This window comes from Schistocerca americana, chromosome 6 (assembly GCF_021461395.2).
Source record: "Schistocerca americana isolate TAMUIC-IGC-003095 chromosome 6, iqSchAmer2.1, whole genome shotgun sequence".
Classification (NCBI taxonomy): domain Eukaryota; kingdom Metazoa; phylum Arthropoda; class Insecta; order Orthoptera; family Acrididae; genus Schistocerca; species Schistocerca americana.
The window spans coordinates 131650209-131671775 of record NC_060124.1 but is presented as its reverse complement, the minus strand read 5'-3'; the positions used below and the strand labels follow the sequence as shown (position 1 = coordinate 131671775).

Sequence of the window (21567 nt, the reverse complement as noted above, 5' to 3'; positions counted from 1 at the left end):
TTTGATTTTTTTTCAACTGATAATTTTATAAATTATGACACTCTAGCTGCTGTAATTTTCTTAATGATTAAGTTTGCTGTCTAGTCTTTTCTCTTTATTAATGATTATCTGATTTTGCCTCCGGCCATTATTATGTTATATATGTTGGTACAACCTGCTTAAGTACTGCACTTTTTTCATTTTAAATATGAACTTCACACCTTTGCAGTTGATATGTGCAAGGTTTACAGTGCTTGTTTATTTAACACACTAAGAAAGGTCCACACTGTGAATTATATAAGAATTGAATAAGTGCAGCATATTTATCACAGTATCTTGTGCCGTGCCTATGACAACAAAACATTAGGGTGAGTGGAAGAATTTGAATTTTTCTTTCAAATCATGCGACTGTAGACGTTAGGGCCATAGAAAAGGGGAATAAAGAAAGCAGATTGATTCATTAAGTGCAGCATATTTATCACAGTATCTTGTGCTGTGCCTATGACAACAAAACATTAGGGTGAGTGGAAGAATTTGAATTTTTCTTTCAAATCATGCGACTGTAGACGTTAGGGCCATAAAAAAGGGGAATAAAGAGAGCAGATTGATTCATATATTCCAGTCATGCACGCACTCACAGTTGGTCTAAATGTTTAAGAAACCACATTTTTACTGAGTTAATTTTGTATAGTACACAACGTGCCATGGTGCAAATGTAATACCTCTACTTGATTAAAGAATTATAAAAAAGAATGGTTTAAATTGCTCAAGATCTTCTACTCATGCAACAGCTGTCACCTTTAACTAAATACTGGGAGAACACTTAAGCCAAGCCATTGCCACTCACCTATCTTCTCTCCCCATCACTCTGTGCCATTTTTCTGACATTCAGCTCTTGTTCTCTGTGTTCAATGTGTCCTTTAATCACTCTTACAGTTATCAACAAAATTAACATGTATTATCAAGCAGTTATAATTTTTGTGTTATTTTGTGACAGTGTGTTGATAAACTTTGACTTCAGCTAGAAAAAATCATCACAAGATGACTATTTGATTGCCCTATATTTGGTGTAGCTAGAGAGTTTCCAACCAACTAGTTTCCTACTGGTGAGGACATGATTAGCTGGTGTTCGGAGGAGAGGTATAACTTGGCACTTGAAATTACTAATAAGAAGAGCATCACTGCGTAATTCAAGAACCTAGTACAGTTTTCATCAGCCATGTTACTCTTATTTCTGGAAGTTCTGATGTAATTTTTATTAGTTTATTTCTGACTGGTTGTGGTATTTCTCTTGAAAATTATTTACCACAGGGTGTGATGGCACAACAGTTCATACAGGCTGAAAAAATGATCTGATTCACAGAACAGATGTACATTTGGGGAAATCATTAATGAGAATTTAATCATCTGTTTCATTACCTAAATGGTGGATGTGGATCAACATCAACAGGTCTGAAAACTTTGAGACCACATGTCGGTGGAAAACTGAGTGACTGCGAAAAATGTCCTGTGATTAGCTTCTAGAATAATGGTTGTCAGATTTCAAGAATAGAAAGAAATATACTTAGTAAGGACCAACAATTTCCCATGTTATTTCCACTGCAATTAAAGATGGAAGCTGCTGAGAGGATTTTGCTGTACACGATCCTGGTTCTGTGTCACACACCAGGTGGTACTTCATCTTATGTAAAACATTTAATGGTGTTACACTCTAGTCTTGTAAGTAATGCACCTGCTCATTTTTCTCTATCCCTAAGATTACATCAAACTGATATATACCATTATTATATTTTTGTCTGGTGTAGGAAGGTGATGTGAGCATGCCAACTTATGGGATTAATTCTTAAAGAAACTCCAAACCATTGCAGGCAATTCTTACATGAATGGTTGCATTTTGTATCCTGAGGCTTTCCCAGTAATTTACTGTGTGGTTTGTGGATCCATTTGCAAACTGTAATGTGCATGAGAGACTGTAAGAGGTATTGGTACTGTTGAAAATACACAGTTAATTTCTCATGGTTGTGCGACAACCCTTTTTTTCTTTGTGCCCTTTTATAATGCTTTACAAATAGGTTGATTTATAATAATTTGTTATAGTTAATGCCCCCACATTACTGTTTGGGTTTGAAATTTTTGGTATGATGAATATTGTGGCAGCGTTTTGCGAAATATAGATATGTTTGCCCAACCAGATGCGTTTCACCACTGGTATTGGCTAGATGGGTTTTTCACTTTATTGCATTGTCTGGTTTTACATTATCATTTTATTTACCTGGAACTTACTGCCAGTTGCTTCCTTAGTTTGAGAAGCAGTTCACACAGGTGTAGCATACCGTCTTTGGGGGGGGGGGGGGTAGCAGTACTTGTAATTAGCTGTGCTGAAAATGACAACTGAAGTTCTTGCTATTGTTAGTGAAACCGTTACTTTCACCCCCTTTCCTGCCCCCTGATAGAATGATTAAATATTACTGTATCTTACATAGTATCTTTTGTTTATATCGGAGTTGGCAAACAGATTGAAAGCATTACCAAATATAATAATGATGATTTCCTTTACGTTAAAAAAATTCTGACAAATATAATTAAAACACCTAACTATTTGTTACGCCCTCAGGAAATTACTATCTGAAAAGTGTCAGTATGCCAAGTAATGCAGTTATGATGTAAGATGAATTGTGTCAGTAAATGGAAATTTAAAAATTATAAATACTATGTACCCAATCATACCTCAAAGCTTTTGCAAAAGAAAAAGAAAAAGGAAAAAAAAAACCTGTTGATGAAATAACAGTAATGTGATACATTTCTAGCAGGACAAACCCTCCTCCAAGTTGGATGTATCCAGTGCCGAGCATAAGCAAATAGAGAGAAAAATGAGGTCTACAGTTATTAAAATGATAATTTAAAATCACACCAATGAGTGGCCAAGAACAATGTTTGCACTGTGTTGTGTAGACAGAAAGGGAAAGTCAGTCAGGCACTCTGTGCACAAATAAAAAAAAAAAAACAAAAAATTGAATGATGCAATAAGTATAGCTAATACAGTTACAATGAAGCAATGGCTGTTCAGTACTTAGCTCAGTAAGCAAAGTTCTTAAAAGCATGGTGGAAAGGAAGATTGACTGGGAAAAGTTGGAAAGGCAAGGCAGATCACTCAGACTTTATATTGTGAGGGACCCATACTATAAGGTAACACTGAAGTGAAGTAATGCCCCTTTGTTGATTTACACTTAGTTCTGTTATGTAAATAGTTTGAATTGTTGACTAGAACTTATTATACTGGACTGGCCTCACAGTAACAGTAACAGACTGAACCATCCCCACTCCAAGGTCAGAGATTGGTCAAAATGAACATAAAAGCACACATACATAATTACTGCTAATTCTGGTAAGTCCACAGACGTCTTGTTGAACTGTTAAAATCCTATTTATGTGAAGTAAAATGGTGTGGAAACTGCCACAGTTCAGTATATTACAGAACACTCAACCTATACTGATAAACAGTTTCAGCTTTAGCTGCTTATAAAATTGGGTGTGGGACATTTGATATAAAATATGCAGCCTAAATTAATATTTCAAATTAATGTGCTTACGTGCATCTAATATTCATTCTCTCTCTCTCTCTCTCTCTCTCTCTCTCTCTCTTTCTTTTTTTAAAATGTGTGTTTTTCTTTTTTAAAGTGTACTTTTCATTGCAGAGGTTTGGTCCTCATGGAATTGGTGTTGTTTATTTGCATATAATTTCCTAAGGAAATTAATTCTGACAATAGCCAATTTCTCTCAGGCATAACACTACTACAGCATATGGGTTAACAGGAGTGTTCTTTGCTTTCTGTAATGTATATTTTGTGTAAGAAGTAAGTTAGGAACGTCATTCAGGACAGAAGAGTACTTTCAGTGTACAACTACTGAAATGTAAATAAATGCCTAAATGAGAGTGGCAAAAACATTGCTGTGTATCAGAAATTTTTCTCCTGTTGATGTAGTGAGAGCTACAGGAAAAGATAACAGAAAGATGGTAAAGTAGAAATTGCTAGAAACCATTCTTTCTCTTTATTGAACTTCTGAAAATATTCAAAACCAAGCGATTTAACATCTGATATTTTATGTTGGAGTACTCTGTTTCCACTTCAGCATTTTGAAAGCTGATGCTCCATTTTACACAGTGGCGAATATCAAGCAATGACTTTAGTTGTATCTAGTACCTAATGTTTTTACCATTATCATTATTTTTCAGTTATAGTTATATGCAGAATAGTGATAGCTTTTTCTGACAGGTGGGACAATCGTGGCTCCACCACCATTTGGTCCTGCAGCTTTTGCGGCAGCCTTTGGCCCAGCGGGCCCTGCTCAGCTGATACCTGCGGCAACACTGGCACCACATGCACACGGTGCTCCGCCTCCGGGGCTGGCTCCCCGGCACGCTTTCGCTGCAGCTGCGCCGTACCCGCATATCATCTACTGGCCGTACCCCTCGCCACCTGTCAGTCCCACATCGTATTATGCCGGCCCAGTGCCGTCACTGGCAGCCGCACCGCCACCTGCCGTGCAGCCACCACCGCATTCGACGCTGGTAATCATGCAAGGTCTTCCCTTCTCTGCAAACGCTGCACATGTACTCGACTTCTTTCCTGGCTGTCCAGAGGTTAGGGGGGGTTCATTTACTACTAAAAAAATCAGTTTCATTTCAAATGCATGCATGTGCGTTTCTTAAGATGGACACAATAAAGTTCCTTTGTCTGCTTCTGCAGTAACCAGACTTGACTATGGAATTGTAAACTTAATTATTTAGTTTGTTCATGTTTACTTTAGAATAGATGGCCCAGGGTGAAACAGACCTAAACAGGAAAGAAATTTCAGTCTTTCCACAAACATTAATTTAAACCTCATTGGAAACCATTAGCAGCTGTTATAGGCAGTAGTGAAGGAATTCTGAGAATGTTTATCAACAATGTAAAGTTGATTGCTTTTTATACAAGTTCATCTGGAACAACTAACCAACCTTTTATGAACAGCAACTAATAAATTATGTAATGATTGTAAAGGCTACTTCTTCCGTCATTGTTGTTAGCCTTCCACTTCTGCCATAACTTGCCAACTTGACAGCGTTGGGACAAAATGTATGTTTTTCTTTGTCCTAAGTAGTCTCCTTATATTTTCATAGATTAAATGTGATTTTGCCAATGAGGCTTTACATTCTTATGAAATTGTCTTCCAATATTGGTGATCTTATTTATTTGTAATTGATTTGAAATATTAACGTGTGCCTGATAGATTTAAATTGTATTTGCAACTGGAAACTGAGAACTTTTTATGTTTCTTCAAGTGTTATTGTTTTCCATTACCCCTCATCTTAATGATTTCTTGCCATTCCAATTATCTTTTTACTTTCCACCCATGTTTGCTTTGTTCACTAAACTTTTGTGTCTGTATCAGTGTTTGTGTCCCAAACTTTTCTTTCTGACAATCAGCAGACAAATAACAATATTATTAAAGAGCAGTATCACCTCATTTTGTTTTGTTGACTGTTCCTGTTGATACTGCTAAAGATATCCTTTGCCATTAGTAGTGGGCACTGCTTTCTCAAACATCAGTTTGACCATTAATGCTTAATTCTACAGCTTTAGCTTTTTTCTAAGTGCAATTAAACAAATTTATGTTCCTTCCTAAATAATTAAGTCTTTGTAGCTGCCGAGGAATCTAGCTTGGGTTTTAAATTCATCTGCGCGAAACACTTCTTAAGTTACACAGCTGTTGGAGAATTTCATTGACACTGACATTTACTTCCAAATGTGGTTGGTAGTGTGTTGGTTGGCCTTAAAAGCCAAATATCTGTATTTGGGTTCCGAGCCTGCACAGTTCGTCTGTTGAGAAGGTTCAATTCGCTACACACTATTCTGAACAGCTGATTTACACTCGAGGAATATGAGGATCTGAAACTAAATCTCACCTGGCCTAAATTTTCATCCAAAGCGTAACATGTATTTTAATAGATACTGCAAGACACCTACAAAGGAAATTTATTCTGTCCAGTGATTGTAATATGGTTTTTCTGATTGAAGACGAAAGCTGTTGCACGCATCTCCTGACGCATTCTTTGATAACAACATAATTGTAGTTCGTACCTTTAACTAAGTGGTGTTCATTGGGCTTAGAAGGAAGTGAGGGGGGAAGGGAGTGTGTGTGGGGGAGTTACCAGAGTAGACAGCATGGTAATTACGGTAAGCTACAGACCTTACATCCAGGCAAGACAATCAGTGGTGCTGAGTGGCACAATTTGTTGGAAGCAGGAGCCCCAATGCCAGCAATGGAAATCATAAATACTTTGAGGTAAGAGGCAGTGTGGCCTGACTAAGGTCAGGCTTAGAGTTGTGGGTGACTGTACCAGGGACAGCTAGAGGCAGATGCAGGTCGTGAAGGCTGTGGTTCTTAACTCTTAATAGTGTGGGCCGGTTATTTGATTTGTTAGATTCTAAGCATTGAATCCAAACATTCAGAATTTGGTCTGCATTTGCTGTCAGTTTTTCCTGGCACTCTCAGAAGGGGAAAAAAAATACAAAGATAAACGATGTTCAGATTATGTTACATCTTACTATGTGCAAGACTTTTAATAGTAATTATGCCTAATGCAGCATAATGGTGTTCAAACTAACCTTTAAATTTAATGGTTGCTTTGGGTGATTCATTAATCGTAACAGGAGTGTGATGTAGACTAAGAGAAGTACTGTAATGCCATGGCTGTAAAGGCTTGTGATCTTCTAGCATTATGAACTGTTATTAAGTATGGTGGTGGATCAGCATTGCATAAGAAAGGGAAATAAGAAATTTGCTTCATATTCACTAAATGAATGAGGTAATAATACCAAAAAATAAGTATTATTTGCTAGACTTGTCTTTGATAGTGGGGGGAAAAAGGAGAGAGTTTGGAAACCGAATACACATCTTGTTGAAGAAATATGTCAGATAATCAACTTGCAATTGCATTAGTAAAATTTGACATGTCATAATGTAAAGGTGACTTAAGAAATAATGTAAACAATGGCATAGAGATAAAAAAAAAACCACCATCAAGGAGAGTGAAACTCATCAATTCCATGGACTGAAATTTAATAATTATTAGTAAACACTTGAAGAACAAGTTCTATCAATGAAGTTTTTAAACTAAATCTCAAATTTGTATGAAAGTGTAACATTGCATGGAAAATCTGTGAGGGAAATGAAATGAAAACTACTGCTTCTGTGATCTTGAGAACTGATGGAAAGGTCAGTTTTTACTGTCTTTATTTACTTCAGCTTGCTGAAATTTTTCCAGTGAATGTCTACCTAGACTATAATGATGTTGAATGATGATAATGAGAACATTAGGTTGCTGCTGTTCAAATCACAGTCAAAATTTCTCCAAGAATAAAAGTTACAAAAGCAAACATTGATATAATTGTATCATTGTGAGCTAATAAATCCATTGTGTAAGAGCTTTTAATTAACTGAGCAGAACATTCACTGTTCTACATAACACACAGTTTCAGATTTCTGCAATATATAATATGCAGAGATTGGCAGCTTGCTTCAGATGTTCAGGAATGTAAAATTATGCACTTAATAGAAAGAAAAAAAGTAGTCTCCTATGACTACAATCAATGAGTCACAGTTGGAATTGATCAACTCGTACAAATACCTGGGTGTAACACATCATAGGGAAATGAAATGAAATCATCATATATGCTCAGTTGTAGATAGAGCAGGTGGTAGACTTCGATTTATTGGTAGAATACTGGGGAAGTGCAATCAATCTACAAAGGAGATTGCTTACAAATCACTTGCGTGACCCATTCTAGAATACTGCTCAAGTATTGGGACCTGTACCAAATAGGACTAACAGGGGAAGAGCAGCTTGAATGCTCACAGATTTGTATACCCAAGCAGTGCTACATAGCTGAAGAGTGGTGCTCTTCTCGTTTTAAATGTCTGATGGAAACATGGGTGTTCAGTTAAATATTTGAAAGTCTTTTGAACATGCTGTGGTGATCACTTTATTGATGTGCATTTACCTTTTGTAATGTTGTACAGACACTCACTGGTTACATGCTAAAACAAAAAAGAATGGACTCTTTAACTTGATTTGTACATGACAGTGCTGAGGAATGATACTCAATAACGATGGTCAGAAATGACTAAAACTGGGGTTTTTAACAGCTGTGATGTCTTTTAAAGCCTTTCTTAATTGAAGAAGTGATTTTGTCAGGAAATACAGGCAACAGTTTTCATCTTCTAGATCTTAGTGTTGTTAGTAGTTACAGTCTAAAAAAATGTTTGGTTGAAACCTTCTGTTTTGTAGTGAATGTTGCAAGGGTAGCTCACTTGCAGAATTTTAGTTTCATAAATGTTGTTTATTCTAGTTTCTCATTTTCAGATATAGTATAACAGCATGTTTATTTATTTGCTATTTGGAATTATATGGTGCTTTTTATTTGGTCAAGGAGAATTTAAATGTCTGGTAAAGAAGTGCAGCTTGTGATACTAAGATGAGCACAAATTCAAGACACAGCTATTAGTGAAAAGTGGTTTTCTATTTGGGTTAATTTATTGAGGGAAGATTGACTTACCCTGCAAACATTGCAGCTGACTTACAGGTCTGGTGAAGGGATGGAATTCGCTTCCTGGAACATTTCTGCGTGATTGCCTGTGTGACGCAGAATTGTAACCAACTTGGCTCTACTGTTTCAAATAGTAGACATTGCATGACAGTTTTAGAGCAGAAAATTCTAATAATTTATTTTGCAGTCTGTTACAGTAATTTTTCCTTATGTTAAACCATGACAGAGTTGTATATACTTGCTTTGATATGTCACCCCCTCTCCCTTCACTACCACAACCTCCCCCAGTTCCAACCCAAACACATACTCCAAGACTCGAAGCTTAATTGGAGATAATTTTCATTACACTCTGATTGTCTTTCCATAATTCATCCGTATGCATATCCCAAAGAATATCAAAATTCTCTCTTCTTCTTCTTCATATATATCTCTCTCTCTCTCTCTCTCTCTCTCTCTCTCTCTCTCTCTCTCTCCCTCCCTCCCTCCATCTCCCTCCCCCCCCCCCCTCCCATAAATTTGGGAGAATTTAAACTTAAGAGATATGTAGTGAAACATTCATTCAAAGAAGAGTTTTTTTTGTAATTAATTCCTGGTTACCTGATGAAGCCTACTTCCATATGAAGGCTGTTTATAAACAAACAGAATGTTCCATTCCAGATGAAGCAATATCTGTGCATAGTGAACACGAAAAAAATTGTAAGGAAAAATTGAATTGTATGTGTCAAAAGGGGAGATCTTCCCTATTTTTGCTGCTGGTGTTGTAACCACTAAACTTTATGTACCCATTCTGTGAAATTGTTTTTTCCTCAGCTTGTGGCGTCTAGATTGCAACAAAGGAATTCATATAAGGAGGAGCAAGTTACCTGTCTAACAAACTTATATTTGTTTTCCTACATGATAATATTGCCTTTTGTGTAATGTTGGGTATCCAGAAGGTTACAAAATGCCACCGGCCCACTCACCCTCCAAACACGCCCATAATCAATGTGTCTCTTTTCTTTGGGGTTTCTTCAAAGGATAGATGTACTGCAGGAAACGATAAAATCCTATACAACTTGGAGTCAGTGTATTGATGGTGCGCAATATCTGAAGGCAAGTCTTAGTGTTGAGTACAACGTGTACATGTAACGTCAGCAATTAATTGGTCAAAACAGCACACACATTAAACATATCGTGCATTAGGGTTTTTTTCATGTTGTGATGATTATCTTAGAAAGCAAATGTATGATTAGTGTTCTTTAGTGTGCTGTTATGTATGACATGAACGAGACGTTCCCATGATTCTCTCTGTCTGTCAATGTGACATTGTGAATCATTTAACATCCACCCTTCTCACTTTCATTTACACTTATTGTCTTAATCTTTTTCCTTTTCTTTGTGTGCCATTTACTTTTCTGGAAGGAACTGCTTGTCTCCCAAGCTCTTTTTATATTTTTATTTTTCTCCCAGGTTGTTGCAGTTTAAAAAGTCAGTGAACAGTCATTATTGGTCTATAATATAAATATATACTGTTAGTCCTTGTTCCATATATTTTTATTTAGTTTTTGCCTAATATGATAGTAATATTTGATGTGTGATTTATTTAAGTATATCAGTCTTTTCTGTTTTTCCACCTACACTTTGTTTTGACAATCACATTACTAATTTTATCACTGGAAATGAAATGTTTATGCCATTATCATTTCTAATTTATAATCCTGTCTGGAAGTGAACTAGCAATAATTGTCAGGTGAACAAAAAAGGCTTTACTGCATCCACCAGTATATTTTTTTCTTTTTTTATTGCTGCTATGTTTTTCAAGGAAATACTTTCCATCATTAGATGTCTGTGGTTTAAATTAAGGTTACACATTGATGAGCCAAGACATTAGCACCTCCTGCTTAATAGAATGTTAGATTTTAGTCAACCTTTGGGACAAAATACCACATTGAGTCAGCATGGTAGGAATTAGATAAGTTCTTACTAGGTTTTCAGAGATGTGTGACAGCAAATGTCTATGTATAGGTCACATAATTCCTGAAAAATTATGGGCTGATGCTTTGTGGATGAGGAACTGGCTTCTGATAGCATCCCAGATGTGTTGCATCGGATTCAAATCGAGTAAATTTGGTGGCAGAGGTGTCAACGTGAGTTCACTATCGTGCCTCATGATTCTGTCCTACTGACATGTACAGTTACTCTACTGGGAGATACCATTGCCGTTGGAAAAGACATGAAGCATGAAGGGTTTCAAATGGTCTGCAATGTTCATTTAGTCCACAGCTGTCATGATGCCTTCGATTACTACTATGGGTGCCATGGAAGCCCAATTTAATTCATCCATAGCATTATATTGCCTCTCCTCCCCTTGCCCCTCTAGCCTGTGTCCATGGTGTGGTGCATGTTTTGAGCAGCCATTCGCCTGGATGACAGTACATCTGGATTCAACGATTAACCTGGTCCAACAAAATGTGATTCATCTGATCAGGTGACACTTCTCCATTGATGTTGATGGTCAATGTTGAAACACACAGGGGTCCTCTGCAGCAGAGCCGTATGCCCAACAATGTGCGCTGAATAGTGTGTTCTTTGAAATTGCTGCAGTGTTATATTCTGTCGTCAGATATGCTACAGATCACTGCCTGTCCTGTTTACAGAATGTGCAAGCCTCCAGCCTCCACATTGCATGATGAGATGTGTATGTCCAGCAACTTGCCACCTACTTGTGGTTTCACTGTCAGTTAACAGCTTTCCATAGACTCCAAGAACAGTAGCATGCAAACAGCCACTAAGCCTTACTGTTTCCAAAATGCTTATTCCCAGGGGCCAGGCTGTAACAATCTGCCCATTGGCCAAGTTGCTCGTGTTAGTGGGTTTCCCCATTTACAGTCTGTATCGTCACCAGAATGATTTTCCCTTCATCTCTGCTCTGCTTAAATACTTCATTATAGCGTCACACGTGTGCAGTGCCACCAGGCAGCATTCAGTCTTGCGTTGGGCAATGGTCATAATGTTTTGGCTCATCAGTGATGATAACTGGTGCATCTACTTCTTTCTGTATTACTGTTGTAATGCATAATTTTTGGGCACATGTCATTTTTCAGTCAGTCAGTGTGCATTAAAATTCCATCCTGTTGTAACATCGGTATACAAAATATTCACTTAAGTTGGAATAAACAATGTAGATGTGCAGTAAATAAACGAAAATTATACTGAAGGTGCCAAAGACATGCTGAAATAAAAACATGTACTGGTACCATGTAATTGTGATTTAGAACAAAGGCACACTTTGATGTTTTCCTTCAAAAACATATTGTATCACTAGAAAATGTTGAAGTAACACAGTGACTTATGAAATGAACCACTTTCACTTAACTGAAAGTATAGAGTGTACCCTATTTTCTTCTTGAATTCTGTGGAGAAAAGTGGTAGTAGTCAATCACTTCAGTACCATTTAAAAAATTTATTTGCTGTTTGGCAGAAATTTCGGTACATGTCTCTTAGTTGTAAAGAAAAAACAGATCAAACACACGCATTTGTTTCTCGAAAGAAGTTAGTTGTACGTAGTAGCCATTGTCTTAAGTTATTGAAAGTACATTTTTTAAGATAGTAATTGTTAATCCTATTGCATTTTGCAGTGGAGCATCGATTATTTCAATTCGAGTCACCCCAACATACGCAGCATCAGTAAGTGAAAACTATTTAGGAAATATTAGACATTTTATTTGTAGTGTGGTTTAAGAACAACGAAGAGGAGGTTTTCTCATGTCTGTATGTGTTTGTGTGTAATGCTTTTTACAATTTCCTTCCATTACGTGTTGTATTGAAATTTGGAAGAGCATTGAAAAATGGTTTTCAACTATAGGATTAATGTTGATTTTCATCTAAGCCTTGTATTTCCAGAAATAATCTCTTTTTGTAAGTGTTGACGTTACCCTAATAGGTTTGTATGTGTGTTGGCGCGGGGGGATGTTAGACAGAAATAAAAATATTTCATATAACACTATGATGCAACTGACAACAATATTGGAAAACACATTGAGCAAAAATTGCATGCAGATAACCGTGTGAAATAAGAGGAAAAATACAAAGTAATCCAATCTGTTACATATTCAGTTTTCAGGAAACTGTCTGCATCTTACCCATAATGCCTGAAGTATCTTGGCAACTTTACCAGATGATTATGGAAGCTCTGATTACTGTTGCTGTGCGCACTATTTTCCCTTTAGAAGTTTAATATATGTGTAGAGTTGTATTGTATCTTTAATAACACTCTGGAATGTGATTGTTCTTTTTTTATAATGGTCTTCGAATGCAAGGTAGTTGAACATTACAATACTTTAGCAGCTTTCTTCTTTGAAGTCTATGCTCAAGGAGTTGATTATATAATGATTGCAAACACACAGTACTGATACAATTAAGGCAGCAGCCTTAGGCACAAGGGTATACAATTTTCACCTGTTGCTTCAAGTGGTGCAAATTTTGTCTTACACATCTGCACCCTCTCCACAAAGAGATCATTTTCATACAGATTATTTCATGCATAACAATTGTCCTTCAGTGGTTTCAGTCAGATGATTGGTCATACTCTTGTGGATTCTCATTGTCTGATCAGTTTTGAAGCTATTTTGTGTGACAAAATAATCAGCCAGTAAAATTTAACTTTGTATGTGACCACACCATCATATTCTACAGGCCATCATTTCAGCCATTGTTACAATCACCTTTATCAAAGTGATTTCCCCTGGCTACTCCATTAAACCCTCTTCCGTGTATGTGTTTCTGCCATATTTGATGCTCGTACCCTAATGCTGGTGCCACACACTTCCATTTGGTTTTCTACGCCCCGAAGTTCATATCCTTCTCTTATTCCGTTCCTATTCCTATACTTACACCTGTAATATTTTCACCTAGCATTCCCTGACATACCACCAATCTTTTTGTTTGCATGCCAGTCACTTTCTCCATACACAACTACACACTGCACAGTTAGTAGACTCCCCCTAACTCCTCCCCTGCTGTCCGTCTCCCCTGTGCCAATTCCACAGATTTTTATCTTTTCGCCACTCACCCCAGCCAATATTGGCAGTTGTATTCTGACTTTAGTAAGAAGTCTGCTTCCTAAGTTTTCAGTAATGAACTCCGATTTTTTTTCCAGAGTTGTGCAATAATTTTCAGTAATGGAAAAGCACAACCTCTCACTGTATGGTTGAGGTGCTGAGCATTGACAGGGACATAAACAAGCTTGGAATCATTGTTAAGCTTTTGAACGATGTCTGTCCTAAGAACTAGCTGGTTAAAACACACATGGCTACACTGTGCTAAGGCTGTAGCCAGATTAAGGTGTGAGTTCAGTGAGTTGAGGTGGGTTGGGTGAGAGGGACATGAAGGGGTGGGGGAAAGGATGGCTTACAGCTGAGATGGAGAGGCGTCAAGGTAACAAGAAAAATAATATGGTACTGGTGATCCCTTCTTGGTATATGTACGGTATATGAAATTGTGGAGTTCATTTGGAGGGGGGAAAGGATCTAGAAAAGCAGAAAGGGAGACAGCAGGGAAAAAGTGGTAGATATAGATTCATGGAATGCAGAGAGGCTGAAGATGGGGACAGAGGTGTATATGGAAAAGAGGTTACAGGAGACAAAGGCTTGGAAAAGTGAGTTGCTGAAGGATGTGTTGTAAGGGCAATTTCCATCAGTTTAACTCAGAGAAGTTGGCATTAAGGGGTAGAAGGAGATCCAGATAGCATAGTCTGTGAACATACTGTTTAAGTTCAGTATGTGTGTCCAGTGATGTGATAAGCCACTGGGTGGTCAACTTGGCTCTTGCAGTGATTTTAAGGAGGGAATTCATTCATGTGGACAGCTAATTGTCATTCATGTCTGCATAAAGGCTGTGCAGAAGTTACAGCAAAGTTATCTATGAGACGGTATTAACAAGTTCTCTGCAGGGAAGTATATGCCTGTGTCTGGACTGAAACAGAATATGCTGATGGGTGTGTAGGATAGATCTTGCACCTCTCGGGATACTACCTGTGTGGCAAGAGGTGGGGAGTATGTGTGGCACAAAGATACTTGAAATTCTGAGGAGAATAAGCGTAAGCTATGGGGAAAGTTGGATAATAAACAGTATGTTCGAAAACAAAAGGGAACAATAAGAAATGAAGTTCAAAATGCAGTGTTCAGATTAAGAAGGTTGTTACATGGATGCAGTCTTTCACAGTGACAGGAGCACTGACGGAAATGAAAAGTTAACATGATGAATGCAGCAAGGATGACTTTAAAAAAGCTGACTATTCCTGGCCAAAAGAAGTCTACTAGTATTAAATGTAATCTTTAATATTAGGAAGAAATTTCTGAGAAGTATGTTTGGGGTAGAACATGTATAGAAGTGAATTGTGAACTGTGGGGAAAATCAGAAAGGAAAAAAATCGAAGATGGGGTGCTACAGAAGGATGTTGGGAATTAGGTGGATTGATAAGGTAAGGAATTGGTGAAGGAAGGAAAACATGGGAAACAAGGATAAAAAGACATAACTTTATAACAGGACATTAGAGAAAAACTTCAGTGTTTCCTGAGGCATCCATATAGGGCAAACAATGTAGGGGAAGACAGATATTAGAATATATCCAATAAATAATTGAAGACATTGGGTGTAAGCACTGCTCTGTAGTGAAAAGAAAGACCGAGGATAGAAAATTGTAGTGGGCCACATCAAACCTTTCAGAAGACTGGTCCATCCACCCTCACCATCACCCAAAAAAAAAAAAAAATCACACAATGGGCAGGGATGCACAATCCCTGCAAGTAAAAAACATCACTTTCAACACAAAGTTGCATTTTTTAAATGTCACATGTATGTTTTTTCTACCAAAAAGAAAACTAGAGGTATGATTAGTGACGGCAGACTTGGTTTCACTGCTCTGGAACACTTTGTCTGTAAATAACAGAAACAATGCCATAGTTTCTGTCTTACTGCAGGGTGCCTCCACTGTCCTGAAGCCTGCTGTGGGCAACCATTTTTCTGCACATTATGGCAGAAACTGTGGCGGCGTCACAATCCTTGAATGTCGACATATTTCAGATGGCATGAGCTTTAGAATAACAAAAACAAGTCTGCTGTCACTCATTGTACTTCTAGTTTTCATTTCTGTAGAAACATTGTACATGTGCCATTTAAAAAAGTTTAACTTGGTGTTGAAAGTTATGTATGTTTACACTTATGGATCGTGCATTCTTGCTCATTGTGTGAGTCCCTGACATTCGTGAATTCCTGGTCAATTCTATTTTTCACATTGTGTTTTGTTTCGGGCATTTGAGAGGTGGTAGAGTTAGGTGTGACACCCTGTATGTCGACCAGGATATTCCGCAGATTTGGTGTGTGCAGAACACGTCTTCAAGAGACATGAGAATATTTCTTATTTCGGGGCATAAAGGTAATTAAGGCCTGACGAAGGATATGGTTAAATTGTTCCAGTCTAGGCTGATACTGAGTAATGAGTGGATACTCCTTTGATGATAGTTCATTGGAATGGCAATAGGTGTATCTGTGTGTGTGTGTGTGTGTGTGTGTGTGTGTGTGTGTGTGTGTGTGTTAACCTACATCCACTGTGATGTCTCTGTGGGCTCTTCCACTTCCTCTGTTCTAGATACCCTCCCAACACACTTCTTCACTTGATGCCCATGCGTCTCCTGTAGGCACCAGCATGGGCTCACCAGTGCCACATTCTGTAACCTGTTACATTGCTGCCTTTCTGTCTGAGCCATCAGCCTCCCTTCACTCCACCACTCCCTTTCCCCATGTTCCTCTGCCCCACTTCATCCGATGCAAGCCCTCACCGGACAACATGGAGTACTGGGACAATGTAGCAGTGCCAGGTTGTGTGTCTTTATTGTTTTGTTACTTAGTAATGGGTATGTTACTTCAGCAAGCAGTAACCTTATGTATAACTTCCATTATCATAGTGAGAAATGATGCATTGTTTTCAACACTAAAAAGTTCCATAACCATCAAGAAATGAGTTTGGGTGTCAAGTTAATTTAGAAATTGGTGATAATTTACTGTAACTAGTTAGTGAAGAGATTTTTAGGTTAAGTAAATGTTCTGTTAAACGATAGCACTGCATGTATATATTGAGGTTAGCTTCTATTGATGGTGTGCTATGGGTCAGTGTAAGAACTGTTACAGTACTACACAAAATGGCAAGTTCTTTCCTTCCTTTTTCTTTCTTCCCTATTTACCTCTCTCCCTTCAACCACCACTTAATCTCATTCCACAGATTAAATCTTCCCAAATAGGAATATAAATGTATATGCATAATGTATTAAATTTACTCTCGACTTCTAATGGTGCTTGTAATAGGAATTTTTATTTGTTCCTTGCTTATTGTCCATTCTCTACCAACAACAGGTATGCTTGACACAGTGTAAACTATATGGTGGCAGGCTGTCTGGAGATGTAGATGGTGAAGGTTACCTTTCTCTGTGTTCAGCAGTAATTTAACATATTCCATTTAAATTAAATTTTTCATTCAAAATATCAATAATGCTTATAATTTTAGTTCATATTGATTGTACAACTGAATTCTCTGAACTTTTGACAGCTAGCCCCGGACTGCATTCAGCTGCAGCATAATGGGGATGGTCGACCTGCGTGCGAAGCCATAGTCTCATTCTCAGCACGTGGTGATGCTGAGCGTGGTGGTCACGAGAAAAGTCTTCATAACCTAGGCAATCACTGTATAGAATTGTTCATGGTTAATTAGCAGTGAGTAATAGTACAACGATAAATGTATTATTTTTGATATTATATGTGCTCAGAAGCAAAACACACATTTCACTTCAAACTCGTAATTATTGAAAAGCAGTGGACTACTTCTTTGTTTGTTTCTTTTTTAAGAAAAAGAAAGGACGGAGTAGATGATAAATAATATATTGATAGAGATTCATGATATTTTCTCATGGACAGCATTCTTAATTACTTGTTCATTGCTGATATGGGTGTGATACTATGATCTGCCGAACCCACTCCTTAAAGAAGCCAAAAAAATTATTTTGTGTAGAAATGGCAAGGAGGCATCGAGTCAAAGCAATATTAAGTTCAATTTTCAACACTATGTTAAAAAGATTGTTTTATTTAAAATAAGAGCCTCGTAAAACAGGTTCTTCGTTTGAGAGGCTACTGAAGAATGTTTGGACGTGTGCAATACTGTTAGAATACAGAAATGTAAAAACATTTCACTGTTTTAGCACAGTGAAGTTAATTTATATTATTTTTAGTTGTAGGAATGGTTAAGTGTCCTAAATCACATTTTATTAGATTTAGTGGCTGCACAAATTGATTCCAGCCTAGCTTGAATGCATGAAACTACATTTAACTTTGTATGAACCTGAAATAATCATGGTACTGAAATTTTATTAGCTTGCAACAAAGTTTGCTTGTAGTTTACCATCATCTCTTGTCATCTGTATATAACTGTTTTAAATGTCCGTATTTTATGTTTTGAAATATATAATTTAGACTTCGCATGTCTAAGCATTGTTTTAATAAGCATGTGCATGTGTATGTGAAATATGTAAACAGTTATAAGAGAGAGTTTTTGTAGAATGATTAAAATGTAGTTCTACAGTTCTTTTTCCCCAAATCTCAACCCTTTATATTTACAAGTCTGTTAATCATGTGAAATTATTTTTCTCATGTGAATTTTATCGTGCTATGTATTTCTTAATGTGTTGTTATTCCCCTTTTATAGAAGATTGAAGTATTACTCAATAATTTTATGTAGAAAGGATTTATTACGATATACTATCATATTAATTCTATGCCTGCAAAAGAAATTGCAATATTTTATTAATCTATGATGTAGTTAATATTCTGACTTGAATGTTTCTTTAGAAAGTAAAGGTGCCCTGGCAATCAGTTGTGGTGAATTACCCCGTGCTCAAAAATTTGTGTAAACTTTTGTCCTCTAACAAGAGAAAACACTTAGACCACTGCCATTTTGTACTACTGTCCAAGCAGATATCATTGCACATTAACACTGCATTTCGAGACTGCGTCAGTCTCCTGTGTGCACTACCATAACCAGTCCCCGTGTGAGTCTCTGGCACCATCTTAAAAGGGTTAAGTGAATTATGTTTAAAGCTATTTAATTCACTTATTGTTAGAAAGTGAGTAATTGGATGTTTCCTGCAGTGCTTTGTTTTAGAAAGTATGTTGATACAAATGAAAGTATAGAAATATTGTATAAAGAAAAAGAATTGTTCTGGAGCTACATTTGAAACCTAATCCCATCTACTATTACAATGGAATAAAATGCCTGGGTTATTCTTAATAAACAGTTCCACATTGTGTTTAGTGTAAGAACAAGACTCACAGTTTCCTATTATTATTATTATTATTATTATTATTATTATTTCTGTCTCTGCTGTGGGATTTCCCCCTCAGTGTTTGTGTCTCCCTTCACATCATCTCATTGTCCTACTTTCATGAGCACATTGCTCCTGTGCTTATATGTTTGTACCTTCACTCCAGACTGCTTTATCATCCATATGTTATAAGGAGACAAAGCAACCACTTGGTTTGCATCAGATATCGGCGATTTAAGTGCATAATAAAAACAAGAGAATGTTATTTAGCAAATTTGTTTTCAAGGTGGTATACTTGCTGCTGCTTTACAGTTCTGCATATGTCGCTATACTAATACTGACAAAATGAGTGAATTTTCAATAATATTTTACTTTGGAAAAAATTATGAGAATTCTCAGATAACGTTCTCGTATTCAAAGCTAGATATTTGTTGCAAAAAATGTAATGGCTTAGTAATTTCCTTACATTCATATAATGTTAGGGAGATTTATCTACTTAAAATTATTCGAATATGAAAGAAGTCAAATTTATGAAGCATGCAGGTTCTAGTAGATAATGAACAAAAACATAACTGTTCTGTCAGTCTCAACAATGTACAGTTGCCTCTGTCAGTTGGATTAAATACACAAAGGTAAGTCTTTCTAATAGAAACCAGACACTATGTAACACAATCTGAAGAACAGAAAGTAGGATATTACATGACTGTAACCCTAGAAAATGAAAATTTCTATGTTGATTTTGTAGAAAGAAGTAATTGATGAAAAGATCATGAGCAGGTGCAGAAGAAATAAATTCTAGAGCAGAGTAGCAATGAGGAAAACTAATTTTAAACTTCATTTGTACTGGTCATTAGAAAACTTACAGGGCATTAATAAAAGGACACCTAATATAAAGCTGCGGTGAGAGGTAACAGATAGACCTGGAGACATTTTAGCCAAAAGATGACTGCATTATGGGATGTACTAGGATTGGTTGCGTGGGAGATTTTCTAATTATTAACCTTACGGCCCATTATTAAAAGACAATTGCTAAAGGCATAGCTGTTGTGAGCCCAATAATAATAGTAATAATAATAATAATAATAATAATAATAATAATCCACTCTCTAATGTAGATGGCTTAACAGAACATCTCATACCAGTGCATTCTAGATGGTACAGGGTGTTTGTAGATTCCACTGAAACACCATAATAAATCAGGTGTGAGATCTTAAGGCTGTTTTTAGAGCTCTCGTAATTAGAGTCGTTGCATTTCTGTAGCAATAGGTATGAATAAGCTCAAATGGTGTTAATATATTTAAAATCAATCTTCCATGTTTCAGTAGTTAGTTGATTTCTGCTGTCTGAACACAGTACTGCATTTTAGTAGCCTCTTGAAATAAATCAGCTAAAATCTGGAAGTCCTTTACTCCATCCAGTCAATATAAACTGTGCAGTTCATATAATATTGTTTCTGAAATAGAATTTCGTTACATTGCTATCAAGATTGCCCTCTGATTGCCAACAGTACTCACTAACGTTATGCTAAGCATACGTACATGAAGTGTATTTTTTTCCATATTGTAATTAGTGTTAAAGTGTAAGTATTTTTCTTTAATTGAAAAAACAGCAAATATCATACGTGTCTTCCTTTTTAATTAGTTTACATTTCTTCACTGTACTTGTATGTATAATGTGTTGAAAATAGCCATGTCACTATATATATGTTTATAGTTAGTAGGCATACTCCTATGGTTGTTAAACATTCATTTTTTATGAAGCATGTGCTGCACTGCATGCTGCAATGAAGTAACTATCATAAAGCAAAGCATCGTAACAAAAATATGTAGCAAAACAGTATCTGCTCTCACAGTCTCACACATTTGTCTTTTGGATACTAACAGTGATTATTGATTTACTGGTTATTGAAATTGTAGAAAGAGTAAGTATTTCATGTCTCCTTATGAATAAACAAATTTGTGCATAATTCAGGTGATCATAGGATGTGGTTCAATTAAAATAGTATGTTCTTGAAATCATCTGGCACAGTGCTGTTGTACGAGAAAGATGGTGTTGGAAGATTTGTGTTAATTAGGGTGTAAAAAGTGTCTGCCGATTGACACCCCCGAATTTCTACTCCTGTTTCATGATCCTTGAAATAAAATGGGACTGTGATTTGTTGTAGAAACACTAGATATGACAAAAGTGCCAGGCTGTGAGATTAGAAGCAGAATGTATTGCTACATGAAGCTGATGCTTAAAGAGGAATAGTCCACCATTACCCAAAGCAGATTTTTGCTACCAGCAACAGCCCTTGGAGGACTGAAGCAACATTCTGCTGTAAGAATGTAAAATATTCCTGCAATATGCGGCTATCAGGAATTACACTTTTTACGTTTCACATGAGAGAATTAAATGAATGAAATTTAAGTTCACTATTGCCTCATACTTACACTGATGATGCAATTAAGAGAGATGAACATGAGTAGTTGAACTAAATTAAAATTCTCAGAGACAAAACCTGCTTACATTGATTGCATTTAATCTTGTTAAAATATTAGCCCCTTCAGTAAATTTCTTATGTTTACCAAAATACTGATAGCTTGAAAATAATTTGTATCAATGTTAAAAAGATGTACTGTTGAAAATAAAATAATGCTGCTTTAGTTCAA

The 21567-nt window shown here is 36.6% G+C and overlaps 1 protein-coding gene across 4 annotated transcripts in view; it reads left to right on the top strand.

Moving 5' to 3' along the window:
- Positions 1-21567, top strand: part of LOC124619560 (RNA-binding protein fusilli) — a 775817-nt gene extending 754250 nt beyond the window's left edge. Inside the window, exons 16-18 of one of the 4 annotated variants that reach the window (XM_047146047.1) lie at positions 4254-4621; positions 12188-12236; positions 17152-21567. In XM_047146047.1, coding sequence (XP_047002003.1) covers positions 4254-4621; positions 12188-12236; positions 17152-17183 — 449 coding nt within the window. In that variant the 3' untranslated portion in view covers positions 17184-21567. The remainder of the gene's footprint in view (positions 1-4253; positions 4622-12187; positions 12237-17151) is intronic. The other 3 variants (XM_047146048.1, XM_047146046.1, XM_047146045.1) reach the window with 3 other exon arrangements.